At 37.5% G+C, this 20,864-nt stretch overlaps 1 protein-coding gene across 2 annotated transcripts in view; it reads left to right on the plus strand.

Annotated features, from left to right (window-relative positions):
- Gabrb2 (gamma-aminobutyric acid type A receptor subunit beta2) overlaps positions 1–20,864 on the plus strand; it is a 216,372-nt gene that overhangs the window by 177,887 nt on the left and 17,621 nt on the right. For both annotated transcript variants that reach the window (XM_057776141.1, XM_057776142.1), the window contains exons 7-9: positions 255–392; positions 2,291–2,443; positions 4,241–4,485. In XM_057776141.1, the coding sequence (XP_057632124.1) occupies positions 255–392; positions 2,291–2,443; positions 4,241–4,485 (536 nt within the window). The remainder of the gene's footprint in view (positions 1–254; positions 393–2,290; positions 2,444–4,240; positions 4,486–20,864) is intronic.

Below are 20,864 nucleotides of genomic sequence, written 5' to 3' on the forward strand. Positions count from 1 at the left end.
CCACTTCCTACTTCTAAAAGGAGGATTCTGTACCCTTTCTTTCAACCTTTGACACCTCGTGTGCATCTAATGATACCTTCCTTATCGTGAGGTTGAAAGGTTTCATTAGACTTCAAAATGCTTAGATTGCTAGTTCACACATCACACTGTCATTGCAGGTTCTGATAAATACAGAGCCCAGCTGCTACACAGGTGTTCAGAAACAGCTGTGTTTTGTTCCTGGTTTGTGCAGTCATGTGTGCTTCCTCTTACAGATGGATACACAACTGATGACATCGAGTTTTACTGGCGCGGCGATGATAACGCAGTCACCGGGGTGACGAAGATCGAGCTCCCTCAGTTCTCCATTGTAGATTATAAACTCATCACCAAGAAGGTGGTCTTCTCTACAGGTTTGTAGCGGGGGGTCGGGGAATTCAGCAAAGAAAACTTCGGCACCATTTTTTTAAGGATTTCTTTTCTTGGGACTGTTTCTTAGGAACCAACAATATAGAAGCCATCTTATAACTCCTATTTCCCAAGAGGTCCTATAGTAACATTCAGAAACACACAGGTATTTTCTGGAAGGCAGTTTCAAGCATAGCCTAGCCCTTCTCCTCTTTTCTCATATGCCGTAGACAAGGAAAGGCAAAGGAATTAGGATCTGGGCCAGACATAGGTGGATTTTTTTTTATCACATTTTTGTCAGTTATTATGGTTTGCCAAGGGCAGTTCATTCAGCACCTATCACTGTAGCATGGCATTCTTTAAACTCAGTAGCCTAGAAGGCCACATTTTTCATAGAGCATGGGATTTGCATTAGCTCCACCTATTCTTTGTGCTAAGGTCTTCCAAATGTTGAGATGACCCGGGCCCTTTTATCGGCTGCATGAGCTCATATGCAAAGGATGTAGGAAAGTCTTCATTTGCTAGAAACTTCTTTGGTGAAAGTAATAAGCTTGCTGGAACATTCCTCTTGGTGTTTTTTCTTGTTGAAATGAATCCAACAGGCACATAAATAACTATTGCTGTAGATTTGGAGGATCGACTTTCTGCTAAGGATTCAGAAACTTGTAGAGCTGTAAACCACTTCCAGCAAAAGCTGTGTTGTGATTTCATGAAACTGCAAAGTTGTCTCCAGCCTAAGAGGGGTGAAAAAAAAAAAAACAGCCTAGAAGCTTTCTATAAAGCTGAGGTTTCTAAATCCCTATAACTAGGTGGAGAGGACTTCCTTGTCTTGCTTGCTTTCTACAATGTGAACTTTTACTCTCCAAGGCTATATACTCCTACGAGTCTTTTCTGTAATGTTAACTCCCCAGAGGTCTACAATCAAAGGACAAAAATACGGGTTTTTTTTTTTTTTTTGGACTGTGGGGGCAGGAGTAGGGGCTGTTGTTTGGGTTTTTTGATAGCCTAGCACATACTAAGAGCTATGTCCTTAGGATGACATTGATTCTTTATATCCCAAAAAATTTTATTTAAAAGTGGCAATTCTCTACATTTTCATGAGTGATTTCTTCTTTTTTTTTTTTTTTTTTTTTTTTTTTTTTTTTTTTTTTTTTTTGACTAGTGGTTCTCAGCGTTCCTAATGCTGAGCTCCTTTAATACCACCTTTCACCTGGTGACTTTCAACCATAACATTATTTCCATTGCTACTTCATAACTCTAATTCTGTTACTGTTTGGAATAGTAATGTAGGCATATGCTTGTGGTTTCCAATGGTCAAAGGTGACCCCCGTGAACGGGTCATTTGACCCCTAAAGGGGTCATGGCTCACAGTTTGAGAATCTCTAGACTATAATACAAGCAATTAAATTGCTGAAGAAACAACAAAAAAAAAAGTGAAAAACCCATACAGAGGCCTGGGTTCTGATCACAGACAGAAGGTGCCTACTATGGTTTCTGAAAATGCTTTTACTACCATTAGAGCCTACAGCCTTATTCTTCTATTTTAAAAAAAAAAAAATACAGGCTAAATGTAGTAAGAGTTGAAAGAGGGAACCAAGTGACTTCTAAATTGCACTGCCCTCACAGTTACAGAGGATGAATGTTTTGGATGTAATATATGAGGCTGAGCAGGAAGAGCAAAGAGTCTTTAGCTGCTGGTAAGAACAGAATGTATTCCACACTTGAGTCCTACTGCTCATTAAAACACCTGGGATCGCAGATTAGATTTACAGGAAAAGTATGCTCCTCACCAGTAGCTAAAATTACATTTAGGGAAGATGTACAAACTTTTTACGGGCCTTTACTGGAAAGTGCCCTAGAACTATTGATTGATAATGATGATGTTCTCAAATTGCTTTTCTAGGTTCTTACCCCAGATTGTCCCTTAGCTTTAAGCTGAAGAGAAACATAGGCTACTTCATCCTGCAGACATACATGCCGTCCATTCTGATTACCATCCTCTCGTGGGTCTCCTTCTGGATTAACTATGATGCTTCCGCTGCACGAGTTGCATTAGGTAGGGCGTCTGCAAACTGTGGAGTCCTCAGTCTCCATCCTCCCTACTTCCTTCTATCCTTTTCCCCCATCTCCCTCTCTGCCTGTTTCCTTTCTCCTTCCCCATGTGTGCATGCGCACAAGCACTTGTGTGTGCATGTGTGTGTATGTGTGTGAGCACATGAACTTTCCTCACCCAGAATTTTGTGGTACACAATAAGACTGGACTTTTCCCATTACAGGAGTTCACCACGAGACTTTGATGATTATCATCTGATTTAGCATTAAATCAATTAAACACAAATTAAAATTCTTCCATGTCAAAATTAGTTAATGGTAGAGCTGTTAGTAATGAAATTGGTTTCAATAGTTTGATAGTCTTATCAGAACATATTTCATATAATAATGCTTGCAAAATTGCTCAATTTGTCTCCATGCTTCTTCACCTGTGAAATGTTTCCTTTTATCCTACCCCCAGCATGGAGTTGTGCTATATAACAAATGTATAAGCAAAATTTTTTTCTGAGGGTTTATTCACATTTCTAGGCAGCATAGAGAAGGCAGGAGACAAAAGAGTCAAAATGCTGGGACATCCTTTGCAGTCCTGCTCATCATATGCCTGACTTTGGTCTTCTGTCATAATACCAGATGTGAACAAATTACATCCCATAAACATTTTTGTGAGATTCAAGTTAAGTAAATTGTATGACCTCTTGCACAGATTTTTTTTTCCCTTTAAAATGAGGGCTTGTTTGACTTCACCATAAGATCCTGATTCAGCGATTACACTCACAGAAAAGCCATTCATTTCCATTCAAAAAACATTTGCTTGGCATGACACAATGAGGTAATGAAGTTGCACTTTTTCTTTTTTGAAAGTTACATTCTAGTGGTAAGAGATAGATAAGAGGCATAACAGCAACGGAATAAAAGCATTTTACCGGTGTCTCATATGTGTGTGTTATGTGGTTAGCTGTCCAACTAAAAACATGAAGAACTCTGCTTCCTGCCTCTGTAACCCTCTGCTTCCAGATATTTGCACTAATTTGTGTTTCATCTGTATAATGTATTCATAGATCTCAGAACTATCTCTGAGATTTTACTTTCACTTTTAACTATTTATAGGGATTATCATGGAAACCTTTCAACGGGTATTCTTTGTCTTATACTGTGTTCCTCCATTTCCCACAATGCTACCAGAATGGTTTTCCTAAATTCAAGGTGTCCATATTTATGCTTCCCTGTCTGCATCTGAGCAGCATTTTGTGTTCTCGTTCACTGAACAGGCCCTCATTTGACCCCCATTCTTTTCTAGTATATCTATGACATCTTGAAGTCTTGCTAAAGAGCTGTGAACTCTCTCAGACCCAACCTTTACATAAAGTTTTTCCACCATGATGTCTGTTGTAACCTTTCATCGCCAGTCTCTGGTTGTCTGGCAAACACCCACTCATTCTTCAGCAATCACCCCTAAAATCTACATTTTTGCCTCTGATACATCAGGAAATAGGGTCTTCTCTGTACTAATTTGCCCCAAACAGATAAGTCTATCATAATATTTAACTCATATTTCCAATCCCCTACTTCATAAATAACTACATGTAGAAAAATACAATTAAGAAATTTTCTCGTAATAATTCATGTTCACTCTAGGTTAACTTATGCATATTTCCAGGGAGGCTGTGTGATAAATCACCATCAAATATATCAGTATATATAAATAAGTAATACTAGCTTTTTCAGATTTTGTGAGACCAGTAAAGAAAGAGAGGAGGTATGACTCTAATTTTTTCTTTCTTTTCTTTTTTCATTTTTTCAGGAATTACAACTGTCCTAACAATGACCACAATTAACACCCACCTCAGGGAGACTCTCCCCAAAATCCCCTATGTAAAAGCCATTGACATGTACCTAATGGGGTGCTTTGTCTTCGTCTTCATGGCCCTTCTGGAATATGCTTTGGTCAACTACATCTTCTTCGGGAGAGGGCCCCAGCGTCAAAAGAAAGCAGCTGAGAAAGCTGCTAATGCCAACAATGAGAAGATGCGCCTGGATGTCAACAAGGTACATTCACAGGGAAAATAGTTCTCATTGCTTAAGCTCTTAGAGAAATGCTAGAGAGCCTGGTAGACTTCTTAACACACAGAGAAACAGGGCCTGAAGAAGAAAATGGTAAGAACTTCCCCAATTACATAGATAAAACGTGAGAGGCAAAATTGACTCCCTAAATGTATCAACTAATGTTTGGATATCCTTTCTGTTAATAGTAGGAATGCTCAAACTTCATTACTTGGTAGCCGCACAGTTTGTTTTTTCATATATGAAAACCATATGCTATAATTACTTTACATTTTTCTAAATGTAGTTACTTTAATTTAATAAATTTAAATTATTTAAATTTATTTAAAAAGAAAATGTTATCTTACTCAATAGTACTTGCTGGTACTGACATGAAATATAAAATAAAACTGCATTATTAAATTGTTGCTTATGCTAAGTGAAAGCTCTGGACCTGAGATGCACATTCTCTTTGATTTAAAATAGAAATAATCAACTTTAGAAATGTGTTAATTACCTACCAGCAACAACTTGAGATGTTTTTCCCCTCCAAGTAATCAAAATGATAGGAAGAAGTAGGGAAGAGAGGAGTAATTTTCTCAAGTGACAGGGATTACTTAAGGCCTTGCCTACATACCACTTACCCAAGAGCACTTCCCTGCATGAGTCCCCCACCCCCCAGCCCCCATCTTCATTAAGTCAAGCAGGATCAAAGACTTCCTACACAAGTTTACACACTGTTTCTTCTTGACGTCAGATTTTCATCTCAGTGGAATGTCCGGAAGAAAAATTTTTCAAAGATTGAATTCTGGGTTTCTCTTAAACCTAGGAATTATACATTTTAAAGGTTTACTGGATTATTCTAGTTTGCAATCCGGTTTAGGGATCCTCTCTTCAAGGGTTTTCGTAGCAGTCTCAATGGAGGTGAGAAAGCTACTTTGCTCCCAATGTAACTTCATGTAGTTTACTATTGGAGTGCTTTCTGCCCTAAACAGAATAATTGTGAATGTATTTCTTTATTTTCCATGCTTGAACTTTTTGAGATAAATAAAATAATGCTTCCATTTAACATCCACCCCAGTGTTTATGAAATAGAACATAATACGGGACTTATTAAATAATTAATTACAAGTGGGTTAAGCACATTCTTCTTCCCCAGGATATCAGTATGAACTATTTAATAAGTCCCATATTAAGAAGAATGTGCTTAAACCACCTGTAATTATTAACCAGAACAATAATTAACTAGGTTACTAATATTTTAATATCTTTGACTTCAATTGAATTGTATATACAGAACATAAGAGAGTTCCACCATGTAAATTCCTGAGTCATGATTTCAATTTAACCATGGGTCTGATATTTGTTTGTAGACTAATTTTAACTAAAGACTCTTCTTTCTCAGATGATGATATTTATAATGATAGATTTTATATGTAATCTCTGAAAGCCAATAAGCATGGAGTTTAGGAACTGCCGACTTACTAGCATGCTCAGGCATTCCATAGCTAGAAGCTTTAAGCTGGTAGACTGTAAACAGCCAGCATATTGATATGGCTTTCTCAATTTGACAAATGAGAGTACTGTTAAATCTGCTTCATGATTGCCAGATATTGCATCCTAAGTAAAGAAAACAAAAAGAATAATGAATAAGTCTGTCTTTTAGGACTAGGGTTGGAAATGAGTTTAAACAATTGCCTAATGCAAGGCCGACTTAAGAAGATAACATCTGATCCCTTTTCGCCTTCATCTACCTGATCTTTTCATGCTAATTTGCATTTAAATGATTGATTTAAGATTGAAGCAGTTGGGATTTTAAATAAATGGAACTTAAAGGAGCCTTCCAAAGTTTTAAATTCAATTGATTCCAGATGGAAGCAGGGAAAAGCTTATGGGATAGACACTTTTTGGTAATGAAAATCCATCCTCCTGGCTGAAGGTGTCAAAGTGCAGATCATAGTAAAGGAGAGAATACAAAAGGATGTCAAGACGACTCCTAGTACAGTGGTTTTCAAAACAGGAGAGTTTGTCTCCCCGGAGAAGTTATGACAATGTCTAGAGACTGCTTTTAGTGGTCAAGATGGAAGATGGCTGTTGCTACTGGTGCTCCATGTGAGGCAGCCAATAATGTCAGTAAACATCCTGTGGTACCCAGAACAGCTTCCCACACTCTAAGACTCATCTGGCCCAGAGCAAACAAACTTCCTACTTCAGACCTGAGAAACAGTGTCCTTCTCTGCTCCACATTATATTTGAATGGGTTTTATTACTCTTTGTCCACATAGTTTGACCATCTTATTTGACCAGAATCCCAGTAAAGATATCAAGCTCAATAATTCCATATCAAATTTTAAATCGATCAGGTTTAATATTTGGCCATGTGTGACAATAAAGAGTCAACCTGTCTGACCTTCAATTCCTTATTTGTAAAGTAGGGTCAATTCTTCTGTATTCATGCTATTATAAAGATATTATTTGAAGAATATTATGATAATGTGGAAACAGGGTAAGAGAGTCCTCATTACCTAGTAGCCATTTATTATGTATATATAAATAATAAGTGATATTTTAATCACTACCATTTTCAAATTAAATAGGCCATCTACATACTGATTGGTACTGATTCCTTTGGTTTTACATGGGCCAGCATCCCCAAAGTAGAGTACTACCTAAAAAGGAATGTGTGTGTGTGTCAGAAATTACTATTATAGAGAGGGGGATCACCTTTACAATGGTTGTCACCTATAAAATTCCAGCAAACCTATTGTGTCAAATCCTGTCAGTCATTTCATAGGGCAGCACATCATTCTGATTAGATTAAGACAAAAAGATGCCCACGTAGCATTTTGAATGCTGACTTTCCTTTCAGCCCAGCAGGAAAGGTCAGAGGAGATTCATATTCAGCTCTGATTATGCAATCCTCCCTTTTGTGTCAGTATCATACATAATGCCAGTATTTCTTATCAGAAATGTCCCTTCTTTTCAAGCATAATTCTAAGGTTATTTCCCCCCAAGATTGGACACATAATCAGCTAAGTATTGTTATCTCCTGTAGCAAAGAAAAGAATCAGCTGCTAGAGAGGGATTAGGTTTTTTTTTCCCTGCTTTGATGGCTTCCTAGAGATGGAAAAGCTGGGTCTGTTCAGCTGTGGTGATTCTAAACTGCACAGTCCCAAGGTCAGGGTGGAATGAGATAGGGATGGTCAAAAGGGGAAAGATTGGGTTGCTTCTATTTTTCCTTTTCTTGTCTTTATTATCTGCTGTTAATTTTTTTGAAAATATTTTTCAGCTTTCAGAGGACTTTCTATCCTGTCACTTCAGTGACACTCAGAACACAAGGCTAATAAGTACAATGTGTAATATCCATAATTACATAGGAAAGGTAACCAAGGACCTAGTACCAGCTCTTGGTCTCCTTTGCCATACTAGAGTACATTGCACAGAGTTGACAAAAGCAAAAGAAAATTACAACTCTCATTTTGTATTAGTCCATCTGTGCAATCAACTTACTTAAACTCCAGCAACCTGCACATGAAAATCCATAACTGAGTGCCTCTTTCACCTCCTCTTATGTAATAATCTAAATTGTAAAATACTAAGAATTTAAAATCAACTTCAAACCAGCAGGAGACCTACTGATACTTTCCCCCAAGTGTCCTCTGCAGTAATTCAAAACATAAAATACACCCCCCAAATAAATAATGAAAAAAATATACAAAATCTATCTTGGTGTGAAAAATTGCCTATCTGTTTGCTCTTATAGGCATGTGTGTGTGTGTGTGTGTGTGTGTGTTTCCTGATAGAATTTGCTTTTAGTTGGTTTGCTCTCGTGGCTAAAGTTTTCAACCCCTGCTTTAAGCTTTGAGTGGCTTCCCAGTTCTTTTCTGCTTGATGCTAAGTATTTGCATATTTGAGAATCTAGTCATTCGTGCTTTTTCAGCCTTGGTTACTGCACACTTGAAATCCCTCCTGTCTGCTTTTCGTATTGTTAAAACTACAGCCACGGGTTTTCTAAATAAAGCTCTTCTAAAAAGCATCCCCATTTTAGGTTCTTTATTCTGTATTAGGGTGTCGTGACTCTGTGTGTCCCTATGACTTTGCTGAATCTTTTGTAATACAAAGCCAGTAGGACCTTTCCAGTGTACTCCTACTGCTTAGAATTCACTCTGAAAATTCTTTTGAAAACCAACTAAACCAACTAATCAATATTTACCCATTCTTCATTAGTATTTGTCTTTTTCTTTATGCATCCTAAAGACCAACAGCAATTATATATATCAAGCTCACCTGAATTACTGGGGTCATCAGTCAACTCAATTAGTAAATTTTCTACTTTGTCTCCCAGATATTTTATAAAGATATTAAACAAAATGGGACCCAGTATCGATCCTTGTGGGACCCTACTGGAAATCTCTCCCCAACTAGACGGACTACCAATTACAATTTCTCTGTATATACTGTTAGATGGCCAGTTTTTAATCCATTTATTTCTATTTTTGTTTGGGACAAATTTGTTTAGGTGGTCCCTTTAACATAACGTTTGGCAACTATAAAGATAATTCATTGGTGTCTATCCACAGATTTGAGTCTAAGATAAATATCCCCTGAAGACCTACTTGAGTTTTCAATGTAATACAGCTGTGTGGGCATCAGCTTTAAGAAATTATTTCAGTGCTAGAGAATAAGGCAAGTAGATTGCATTTGGACATGCCTACTGTTTAGATGGAGAGACGGCAGTGTCATGACATAGCTTGACTTTCCTTGGTTTTGGTGTGAGGTGTTTTGGATAGTTGAGTGAGTAAGAAGTTAAACTTTTCTTCTGTTGTTTGGAATATTGTGCTGCGGGAGTGCCTTCCGCTCCTTCAGCCCATAGCCGCTGAAGTACCAGCCCACTGGGGCGTGGTCTATTCAGCAGTCCTCTGCTTGCTCTCTTGGTTCCTGCTCTTGGTTCCAGGTCTTGCTCCAGCGACTAGACTCCTTTCCTGACTGTCGGTGTTCTGTAAGTTTTCCCCTAAAATAAATACCCCTGTAAATGCAAACTAGTTTGGGATTGATTCGCGCGTTAATATTGAAATTTAAAACCTTCACATTCTATCCTAAATTATTTATTTGTAACTAAGATTGTTATATTTGCATCAAGTCCTTGCTTTACTGTTATTGATTTTTATAAATAAGCATTATTTTGTCAGGCCTGGCACCATTTTCATGAGAGGTAAAGAGTGTAACAGAAAGTATTCTGTCTCAAAACTTGTGACTAACCAAACTTCAATTTATTTTTACTAATACTTAGAGTTGGGGTTCTGAATCCCCATGTGTCTGTGACCTTAATTGACAACTGGCCCATCATACTACCTTCCAAATAAAAGGAAGAGAATGAACACAGCAATTCTCAGCTTCCTACCTCATACACCATTAGTCTATTGGCATATTTTGGTTTCATGTTTTAATATCCACTTCCTGATGGAGATGAAGTGTTACCGACTGCTTTTCAGCATCTACTGTGAGGACTTGATGTCTAAGGGGGTTCCCATATTGTATCTTTGAACTGTCTCCCTTTTCCTTAATTTTACTATTTTGGCTTCAAGGGTATTGACATTTCATTCTTTAGTCTTTGTGCAGAGGCACGGGTGTGAGTGCTATATTAGATGGCTTCTTTGTGTTGGTATTTCATTGCTTTTATACTTCTTGTACTTGTTAGGAATTTACCTGGGAAATGGCAATAGATTGTAGGGACCTGAGACATTTGATAGTTTTCTCTTAATCTCTTCAAAATTCTGTAACCTATCACATCTGTGCTTTTGGGCTATCACGATTATGTTGTTTTTGCTGTGATTGTTGAACTTCAGTTACTTTTGTTGACGTGAAAGTGCACTGGTTCAGTCCAGCACCATTCTGGGAGGAATGGTAATCATTTTGAAAAAAAAAAAAAAACACTATGAAAGTTGGCATTTAGACGGTTATAATAATGTTGGAAGAATGTTGCATTTTTTCAAAAAAATCAAATAATTATGATTATCCTCAGAACATCTTCTCACCATGAGAATATTTTGAAGAAATTTTGCCTCTTGTTTGTCAAGTTGTTTAAGTGTTAGCTTGAAAGAGTTAATATTCTATGACCCAATGATCAAGACCCTTGTTTTTCAAGATCTGATTTCATATACCTGGTTAAAGAGAATATTCAACAATATTCAATGAAGTATGAAGTTTAATGTTTTCTGATCATATGTGTTTTGTGTGTTTTCCTGGATATGTCTTTGCTCTCTCCTTTGTGTCTTTGTCCTAAGTATGTATTCAGAATTTGAAATATGAATTAACACTGGAGATTTTAAATAATGTTTTGTTTAATTAGAGCTATAATATGCTAAATAATCAAAATGTTCTGATAATCACAAGAAGCAGGAAGATGCTGTAGTTTAGAGTCAGACTAGAAAGGGCCCACAGTGTGTTATTGTCCTTAAGAACTGTGTGACACTGGATATTTTAATATTTTAAGTTTTTTGACTGAAAACTGAAGTCATTAATTTCTGCTAAGTCACTAAGAGCTGCTAAAATGATGGAGATAATTATGCTAAGGGCGTATGTAGTACCAGGCTAAGAGCACCCAGTTAAAACTGGCTAGTGATATTGGGATGGTAGCAAGCAGAGTTTTCAATGATGGTTATACCTATAACCCCACACACAGGTCTAACCATTTAGCCATTATTAATACTGCCTTTGATTCAAGCTTAGTGATTCTTTTATAGAGATAATGATGTTCTACCATCAGATAGATTTCTAGCTTTCATATTTTCAAGTATAAATCAAATTAATGATGGCAATATTTTACTAAATGCCAACTCCTCAGGGCTGTTTACTACAAACAACTATAAAATAAGCATCATATTGCTGACAAACTTTCAACACTGTTAGATCATGATACAGAAAATGGAATATTTTTGGTCCAGAAGGAAATCATATTTATTTATATATCACTTCCTTGATTATAAACTATGTAGTTTGCATAGCTGCCGGTACTATAGAGGAGTGTGCTGTGTGCTCATCTCACCTCTAAAATGAGAGGAAGTAAAAAAGCAGAAAACACACGTTCTACTTGGCCCAATTAAGTATTAGAGAGATGGAAGAACAAAATAACCCTAGATCCAGTTTATCTTCTGACTAAAAAGTCATAAAAAATAAAGCCAAAAATGAAAATAAAACAAATAAACAAAAGCAGCACTCACCTCCAACTGAAGCACTGCACAGCAAATCTATATAAACAAAGCCAGAGTTAATGCAAGCCGAGCTCAGAGACATCTGCCTAAGCTGTGGATAAACAAGTAGGAAAGTCCAATGGCAAAATTTGAACCAAGATGAGGAATACGAACCAGGAAGAAGCATAGAAACACGGGACGAGGTAAATGACACCAGGGGAGAAAGGGCCAACAAGCAAGAGGCAAACATGGGGAGGATGGGGAGAATCTAACTGAAAAAAATTACATCTCAAGATCAATTTTTATGATAAGATTTTCTTTGAAGATTAAAATGCAGAAGAAACAAAAGATCAGAAATGGCAACAAGAGGGAAGTAAAGGGAGGGACAGGGCTCAGAGTTTGAGGCCCTGTAACCAATGAGCTAAGTTTAATTCTAAGACCTGCATGGTATACAAAGAGATGTGATTTCTACAAGTTGCCCTCTGATTACCTCACACAAACACGCACCCCTAAACATGCACATATACTGATTCTCTCTCTCTCTCTCTCTCTCTCTCTCTCTCTCTCTCTCACACACACACACACACACACACACACACATACACATGTTGGGGAGACAGAATAAAGGAGGCCGGGGAGCAGATATGGGGAGTGATCTTTCTACAGGCTAGAAATGAATATGAAAAGAATGTTACATTTACATCAACTAAACCTAATAGGTTCACTATAAAAAGGGTAACCCCTGTCTTAAAAAAGAATATCTATCCCAGACAGTTTCTACACTAAATGCTTTTGAGCATTAAAATGTAGTTATCTTCAGCTGTACTAAAATTCTTGCAGGACATAGCAGGAAGAAAAACTTACAAATGATCTAGTAATTCAACATAAATAAATAATGTCAAACCCCTATCAAAATTCTATAAAGTAAACTATAGATATATAGATTTACTTCAACAATGAATATCAATGGGATGGAAAAATCCTTAGATGGATGTATCCAGAGATGACCCAAGCTAACTTTAAGATGTAATTTATCTTGAGGTATAAGGATAATATGGATAAAAGTTGAAACAGTGAAAAATTTCTCCCCATGTAGACACCAAAAAGACTGTTTGTATTCCTGGCTACAAATAAAAAATAGCTTAATAAACTGAAAATCATATCTCCATAAGAAAGTAGATTAGCATTGTACAACAGTGTTCAATTTTAAAACAAATGATCAACTCCTGACTTAGGGTGGGACACATAAAATATGAACATTTAGTTTCTCATTCTTCCTTATGCCTATATTTACCCATAGACAAACTATTTTACAGTTTTTATTTCATACTGATAGACTCTCAGATTCTAGAAAATGAGGTAAAGTTTTTATCATCAGGAAACAATTTTCTTCCTGAGAAAACTCTGTAAGGCTTATGAAACGTTTATTAAACAAGAAAGAAGAGAAACTGTTTGTTCCATGAGCAGTTCTGGGAGTCAAGAGCTGGCATCAAATTTTTATTAACCACCTTACTATTAATATTGAATTATTTCACAACAAGAAAAAAATGCAACACCTCCAGCAAGTTCCTTTTCGTGTTTCTAAGGAAATTCAGGATTGGTATGGCCTCTGCTGCAACAAGATTTGCAAGAGTGCTTGATGCTTATTTAATTTTGGCAACGGGTACCTAGGGAAAAAACAAAAATGGACCCTGACATGATTTTTGAAATCTCCCTCGACAATAAACAAGCTTTCTATTTTCCTTACTTCTACCAGTCCTAACTACAGATATTTCTGGAAGCTGGATGAGCTCCAGCAGGCTTCTTCCCCTGAGTCAAGGGATACTTGTGGAGGTTCCTTAAAGAGAAATTGGGGTAGAACCTGTGAGTCAGGAGAGGAGGAAGGCAGCCAGTCTCAGCTGCCACTTTAAGAGCACATTGTTACATCAAGTACCCACGTATGAGCACTACTTCAAGGAATATTATTGTTATCGGTCACATTCATAAAGCACAATATGATAATACAGTTTGCTCTGCTTAAATTGGGATAATTGATGTTTAAATACCTTTTTCATTATTTAATTTCTAGCCATTAAATAATGGCTCTTTTCTTCTAGTTCTTTCTACAGTGCACAAGGTGGTCATGAACTGTCACATCTCTGTCGTGTGGGCTATTTGTACTTCCTCCTTCTGTCTATGTTTGTTAGCCATTATCTAACTTCCTTCTCTCGCCCCCTATACCTCACACCTTCATAATCTCTAGTCGTCACTGTTCTGCACTCAGATAGACTATTTTTAAAGCCCAGGAATTATTTGAGAATGTTGGCCTACTGGAAGCAAGCACATGAGTTTTGTCCCTGTGAAAGACTCTCGGCTACACTTTGTTCTTCTTCTAATTGCCTTTGGCAGGGTAGGATGGAACTTCTTTCGGGAATACAGATTGGGAAAGAACATCATGAATGTGATGACAGTTCACGAAATATTTACCAAAGGATTACTCCTAGAGAATAGCAATCTCTATATTAATGGTTTAAGGGTACAGAGAGTTCTAGCTTGAGGAATCCAGCTTCACCTTGGAGTGGAAACAGCCTTTAGCTTAAGCCCCAAAACTCAGTTTTTAGCAGGGCACACTTGGAATAGAAGGTCAGTGGTCTTCCAAATCCCATTTTTCACAGTGGGACTTTCAGCCCTGCCATGAAAGTGGTCTTAAGGATTATATCAAAAGGCAGGCAGAAAGTTGCAAATGGTAATTGTAGCTTTGAGTACTTAGAACAGGACAGAGTTAAGAATATTTTCTGGATTTTAAGATTCACTTCTAAATTCAGTGATATCACATCACTGGGTCTTCTTGGTCTTGCTGTAGCTGTTGTAAGATGATTCTAGCAGTATCAATACTCAGAATGAACTGTACACCAGTTAATTCATTTTACAGATAATATGTGCTCCTCAGTTTCATAGGAGAGAGATGCATGCCCAGGGAAAAGACCACAGAGTAAAATGTAAACTTTAATTCTTAAAAGAAAATTAAAAAATGTGAAAAAGTCACCCTTCCATCTACTTGGTTGAATGTACAAAGTATACAAGAATAGCGTTTCACTCTTAGGGGACATTTGACAGATCTTCTCATTATAAACAAAGAGACTAACTTAAAAACAGAAGTGACTAGTCCAATGTCACACAACAGTTAGATAACAAAGGCTAATGTTCTTGTATAACATGCCCCCTTACACCACTGTCTTCTATCCCATGAGACAAAGTGCATAATAATTTGATCAGCAGGGCACCTCCATGTCTTTATAGCAATGAAAGTGCCTCTGAGAGGTGTGAATACACAGGACAGCATTTTTGTGGAATAGAAACCATTCAATCCCCAGCTTGGACCATGCTGTAGCAATGAGAAAATTATTCAAGTCTAAAATATTGGTATCTTTAAAAAGCTAATACTTGCTAAGGTTGTGGACAGTGAGAAGTTAATGAAGACACCTGCTTGAAATACCTATTTTCCACTACCCCAAAACACAAGGACATATAGAGTCATCTTTAAGCCACAACAATTGAGTCACCAATGTTCTAAATAACCCATAGTTCTATTTCTTGCTTATTATTAGTTCAGAATTTCTGATTGCCAGAGAAGATAAATTTTAACAAAATCTCCAGTGAAGGCACATGGCCACAAAAATTTTCTCTTGTATAAAGTATCAGGGCAGCAACTGAACACAGTGTTCTGCCACATCTTCCAAATTTCTATGTTTTTTTTTTTTTATTTCCTTGCTCTACATGTAGCCTCTGTGGTCCAGAGTTCAGCAACATGTGCTGTCTGTCATCATCTTCAACCCTCCCAGCTAGGGGAAATTGGCTGTTGGAATGGGGTGCAGGGCTGTTGGACAAGGCTGTGTCAGATTAAAAATGGTTCTCCTACGGAGAGAGTTGAGGAGGCAGAGTAGGGGGTGCAGTTGACAAGCGCTCACTAGGGTAATGCACCGTGTAATTGGTCAAATGCACAGAAGCCATCAGGCCACAGCAGAGCAAGAAATCCTTGGCTGCTGTGGAGTTTATGGCTCCCTCTGCAGCTCCAGCTCTCTCCCGGAGGAGTTCCGTGGAGCTTTACTTGTGATTAATACAGACGCTTGAGCGAGGAACATCGCACGCATGTGCACTTCTAAAGCCTTATTTTTCCTTTTAAATCAGATATCATTGACTTCTAGGACGGCAAATGACTTGGTCAGGGCTTGATGATTTATTACAGTTATTCTCAATCTTTAATAGGCATACATGTAACCTCAGGACCCTGGAAGGGTGCAAACTCTTAGTCTGTAGTGTCAAAGTCAAGACTTCAGATTCTGTAATCTCCTCACACTTTCCAGTGATGCCACAGCACCTGAGCTATGGTTCACGTGAAATAGCAAAGATCCAGCTGAGGGAATGCAAATAAGCACTCCTTGAGTGCCAACTGGGGATGACTCATGGCTGCTGCCTTGAGATCTACACTGAGGATGCTGCAATTGAGTCCAGGACCGGCTGGTCCATTAGCATTGCCTATCGTGAATTTAAGAATAGACATCACCTCAGAAAATTCTCTCATGTAACATACAGAAGCTGTAACACAGAGAAGATTCCAATGATATATTCAAGATCACATACAAGCCAGTAAGTTATTGGGCTAGGACTATATAAAGCTGGAATGCATGCCTAGATTTCTTTCCTCTCTCTCTCTGAGTTGCACATTTTAATCACAGATTGCATGTGAAGCTGTTTTAAAATAACTTTCCTCTCGCTTCTATAATTGTCAGAACCAGTCACAGAATCTAATTTGGATTCATAAAGGCAGGGTACTCAACGTAACCAAGTCTCTGGAAAAACTCTGTGACTTTCACTAAAGAATTTCCCTGCTCTTCAGTTTTCTTGTTTTTGAGATTAACAGGTACACACCTGATCGTTAGAGTTTGCTCTGATGTTGTAGAGAAGAACAGCCAAAAGATCTGAAAGCACATTGAAGAACTTAGGTGACTTAAATAAATTCAGAGAAATTTTATTTAAAATGTTGCAAGATATCATTAAACTTTCCTCAAAAGATTGCTACATTTAGCCATGTGGGGTACAATCTCGGCACTCAGGAAGCTGAAGCAGAAGGATAGGTGGAAGTTTGAGACTAGTCCAGGCTATATACTGAATTCCAGGATAACCTGGGCTACAGAGTAAGAATTTGCCTCAAACACACACACACACACACACACACACACACACACACACACTCCTCTGGAACCTTAGGTCAAATTTTATCTGAAGGGATGACTAATTATTGTAATGAGATTTTTCTGATTTCTACCACTGCTTAATGATGAAAAACTCAAGAGTGGGAAGGACCAAACCAGGCTACTTCAAAGCCTGCTTACAACCCCTTATTCTGATACAATACGTCCATATTAGCAAAAAATATTTCCTGTATCCTCTTTCTTGCCCAAATGGAGACATGGGCATTTCCTTTGCATGCCAGAGTCTACTGAGAAGCAATCCTCCTTGTCTTAGGATATTTTATCTTTTCCATTGCAGCACCAATCAATGCCAAGGGGAAGAGGAGGAGTTATGAGTCTGACTTAAAGTCATCAGACTCACACTTGGGATAGGAAGTCACTGCTAGTCTATCACAGCGAAAGTGTAGATTCATCTAGAAACTAAAACTCTCGCAAGAAAACATTTTAAAAAATAGTTTTGTCTGCCTAAGTAAATCTGTAAATTTGTGGGTTGTAGACTTTGCAAGTTATCAGCACCTTAGAAATGGTGACCTTTTGTTATTTGACCGATGGGATTATTGCCTAACCACATGCCAGACATGCTGCTGGACCTACTGAATTAGTTAGCTTTCAATTGCTGTAAAATATAATCTGAGACAAATCCATTTGTAAGGACAAAGGTTTATTTGTCTTACAGTTTTAGAGGTTTAATCCACAACTCTTTGCTTCATTGCCTGTAGGAGGAGCATATTCATAGTCACATCATGCTAAAAGTAACTTGGCATAGTCAAGATTTTTATAATTAAGAGTAGGTTTTTCTTTTCTTTCTTTTTTTCAAAGACACTAAAGCCTCAATATCCCCTTCATGAGCATGCCCACAATGACCTTTAACCTCCTAGTATGCCCATTTCTGAACCATTCCTTTGCCTCCCTAAAGCAACACAGACTTGATTCTATGCCTTTAGCATGTGGGCCTTTGGAGGATCATAAATACTATAAACCAATCCTAAAATAACATCAGAATAACACTCCTTAATTTTATACTGTATTATATTTCTCCTAAAATTAGCATCCAAATCATCAGTATGCTGCACTCATGGATGCTTTGGTCTTGTTGGTACTCCTTCTTCACTTTCTTTCTCCTCCTCTACTCCCATCTGATGGTTCCCTACCACCCTCAACAGTCAGTCCTACATCTGATTTTGTGGCTTTTGCGTTCTGTCACCTTATTTTCATTCCTGTATTTTAACCATGAGGAAACTGAGGTTCAGTGGAGCTGTGGAAGTAAACCAAGATCATACAGCAAATTGGTGGATGAGTGAGAATTCAAAGCTGGCTTCATAGCTTAAATCTGCAAATTTAGTTAACTATATATGTGTTCTTGTCTCTATTTAAATTTTAAATATGGCTATACAAAGAGCTTGTGGCAGAATGTGAATTGCACGTTAACATTATCTTCATAATAACGTTGTCTTTATTGATGCATTCCATTTGCAGGAAGAGATATTTATTTCTCATATATAAATAGAATAAGAACTAGCATGAAAATTCAATTTTGTTGATGGGTACAGGCTGGGACTTCCAAAACTTAGACAAATCCTGTTGGCAGATAATGAGATGAAATGTTTCTAGTTCTTTCTTGCCATTGTAAGGATAAAGAAGCAAACAAGGTCCCCAAATTAAGCACCAGAAAGATAAATGATTGACAGTCTTTGAGCTTCCCTTGAACACTGAGGGTTTTAGACACCTCCTAGCATATTGAAACTAGATTCCCACAGTTTCGGGCCTAGAAACAGCTCCCAGACAGAGGGCTACAGCAAGGAGAAGCACACCTGGATGGATGCATTTGTTTTGCACGAAGTAGTGGAAGTGGTATTGGCATACATCTCCCTCTACAACTCCACAGGATGTTTGCCACTGGGAGCTGTTTTACCAGAAAAAAAATTAAAACAAAACAAAACAAAAAAAAAAAAAAACACTTTTGATTAACATGAGTGCAACTTCTGACTTCTGTGTAATAAGGTTTTGTCATCATTGAGCTCATAGTATTTGAAGGGATTTGAGTCACCTCATTTAATACAATAGGTTGATATTATCTTCTTTGACAATTGAGTAACCTCAAAGAGGTTAAATAAACCTAGGATTACAGTGTGATGAGCCTGCCTTTACACAGCCTTATTTTAGTCTGAGCATCAAGAGATCATACCTTTAAACATAGTACTCCTGTTTCAGCCCTAATGAACTTAAGCTTTATTTTTTAATATGTTCATTTATTCTTTAATAATTGCATGCACGTGCGTAATATATTTTGACTTTATTAACCCCTACTACTCTCTCTTCCCACTCCCATTCCTCTAGAACCTCCTCTTTCTCCTAACAATCTAATTAGGAATGCTTGTATGAGCATGCATCTGGGGTTACTTACTGGAACAGGAGGATCTTAGCAGTAGCTACACCAGTGAAGGAAAGTGACAGTTCCTTCTCTCTCAGCAGCCATGTAGTTCTTGCTAATAGATCCTCAGCTAGAAGTGAGGCTTCATGAGATCCTTCCTGGCACAGGCTGGAATGTTGGTGCAGCTCAGCATTTGCCAATCTTGTTTGATGTAAGCTTAGGAGTCAACACCTGTAAGTTGTCTTCAGACTCCACACATACACACACACACACACACACACACAAACACACACACACACACAAATAATAAGTAATACATTTTAAAAATACAGGAAAGAATAAAATATTGCTGCCATGACTGACGGCAACAGGAACCAAACTTTAGACTCTGATTTTGTCTAAAAGCTAGACATGGGTTACCGTGATAACTAGGTAGATTTTGACCTGGTTTGCTTTAAACCACAACGTTAAGTTAACTATGACCTTTAGATAAACTTGACATTTGACCTAGTGAACTTGTTAATCATCTTTGTAGACAGAAGACAATGAGAGGAATGGAGCTTGGCTGGAGAGACTGTTTATCTCTCATATTGATGGACCTTACTTGACATGATGTGTGCATCTCAGGAAAGAACACACCCCCTCTTGTAGTGTAGCTTGTAATTTTTGCCTTTATACTTCTGCAAACTAAAAACCATTGATTAGAATATTCCTAGCCTTGGAAACGAAACAAAAGCAAGTGTAATTTCAATTGGGAAGTTGTGAGCTACAAGCTATATAGCATAGGTAAAAATCTTTAGGAATTTGCCACCTCATGATGCTTTAGAGTAGATGAACCAGTTAATGGAAAGATTCGATCAATTCACTGATCTTAACTTAGGGGTTGTATCAGTGCAATAAATGAAAACTGATCTGGGAGATGCTTCTTTTCTCATTCTTCTGTGAGTTATTTTGATTGGATGTATTAAATTCTCACATCTACTTTAAATGATGCAATGCTCTAAATCTATAGTACCAGTTACTTGGCAGACTTGGAAGCAGAAAAAGCTCTTGAGCCTAGAAATTTAAAACCAGCCAGGAGCAACATAACTATACCCAGAGAGAAATGTTTTGAACCTACGAAAGTTTATTGTAAAAGTAGACTCATTTCCCTACCCCTTGAAAGTATGTGATAATTGAAGCCTCTTGTGAATGCACAAAATGATAGTGTCTAATATGTATACTTTTGATTTTCCTTCCTCCAGAAAATGTTGAAATGATCCCTATTGTTTTTCCCCATTGTACATCTTGCATTCAAATTTAATATATTCTTTACTAAATCAACAAGAGGTGCCAAGAAAGAATTTGATCAACCTGCAAAAAAATATTTGTTCATAGTACACGTTGACTGTGCTTTAATAATCTGGAATATAGAAGTTTGAATGTGTTCTCTTCTCTTCCAACTTTAACACTTATCCTTCTATCTCAGTCCAAATAGTCTATAGAAACACAACGCAACTATCTGTAACTAATATGTCATTCTCTATGTAGAGATACAGCATGCTTCAAAAGATATCAATTAGTTTCTGTGAGAATGAAAGATTTGAAAAAGTC

This window comes from Chionomys nivalis, chromosome 7 (genome assembly GCF_950005125.1).
Source record: "Chionomys nivalis chromosome 7, mChiNiv1.1, whole genome shotgun sequence".
Taxonomy (NCBI): domain Eukaryota; kingdom Metazoa; phylum Chordata; class Mammalia; order Rodentia; family Cricetidae; genus Chionomys; species Chionomys nivalis.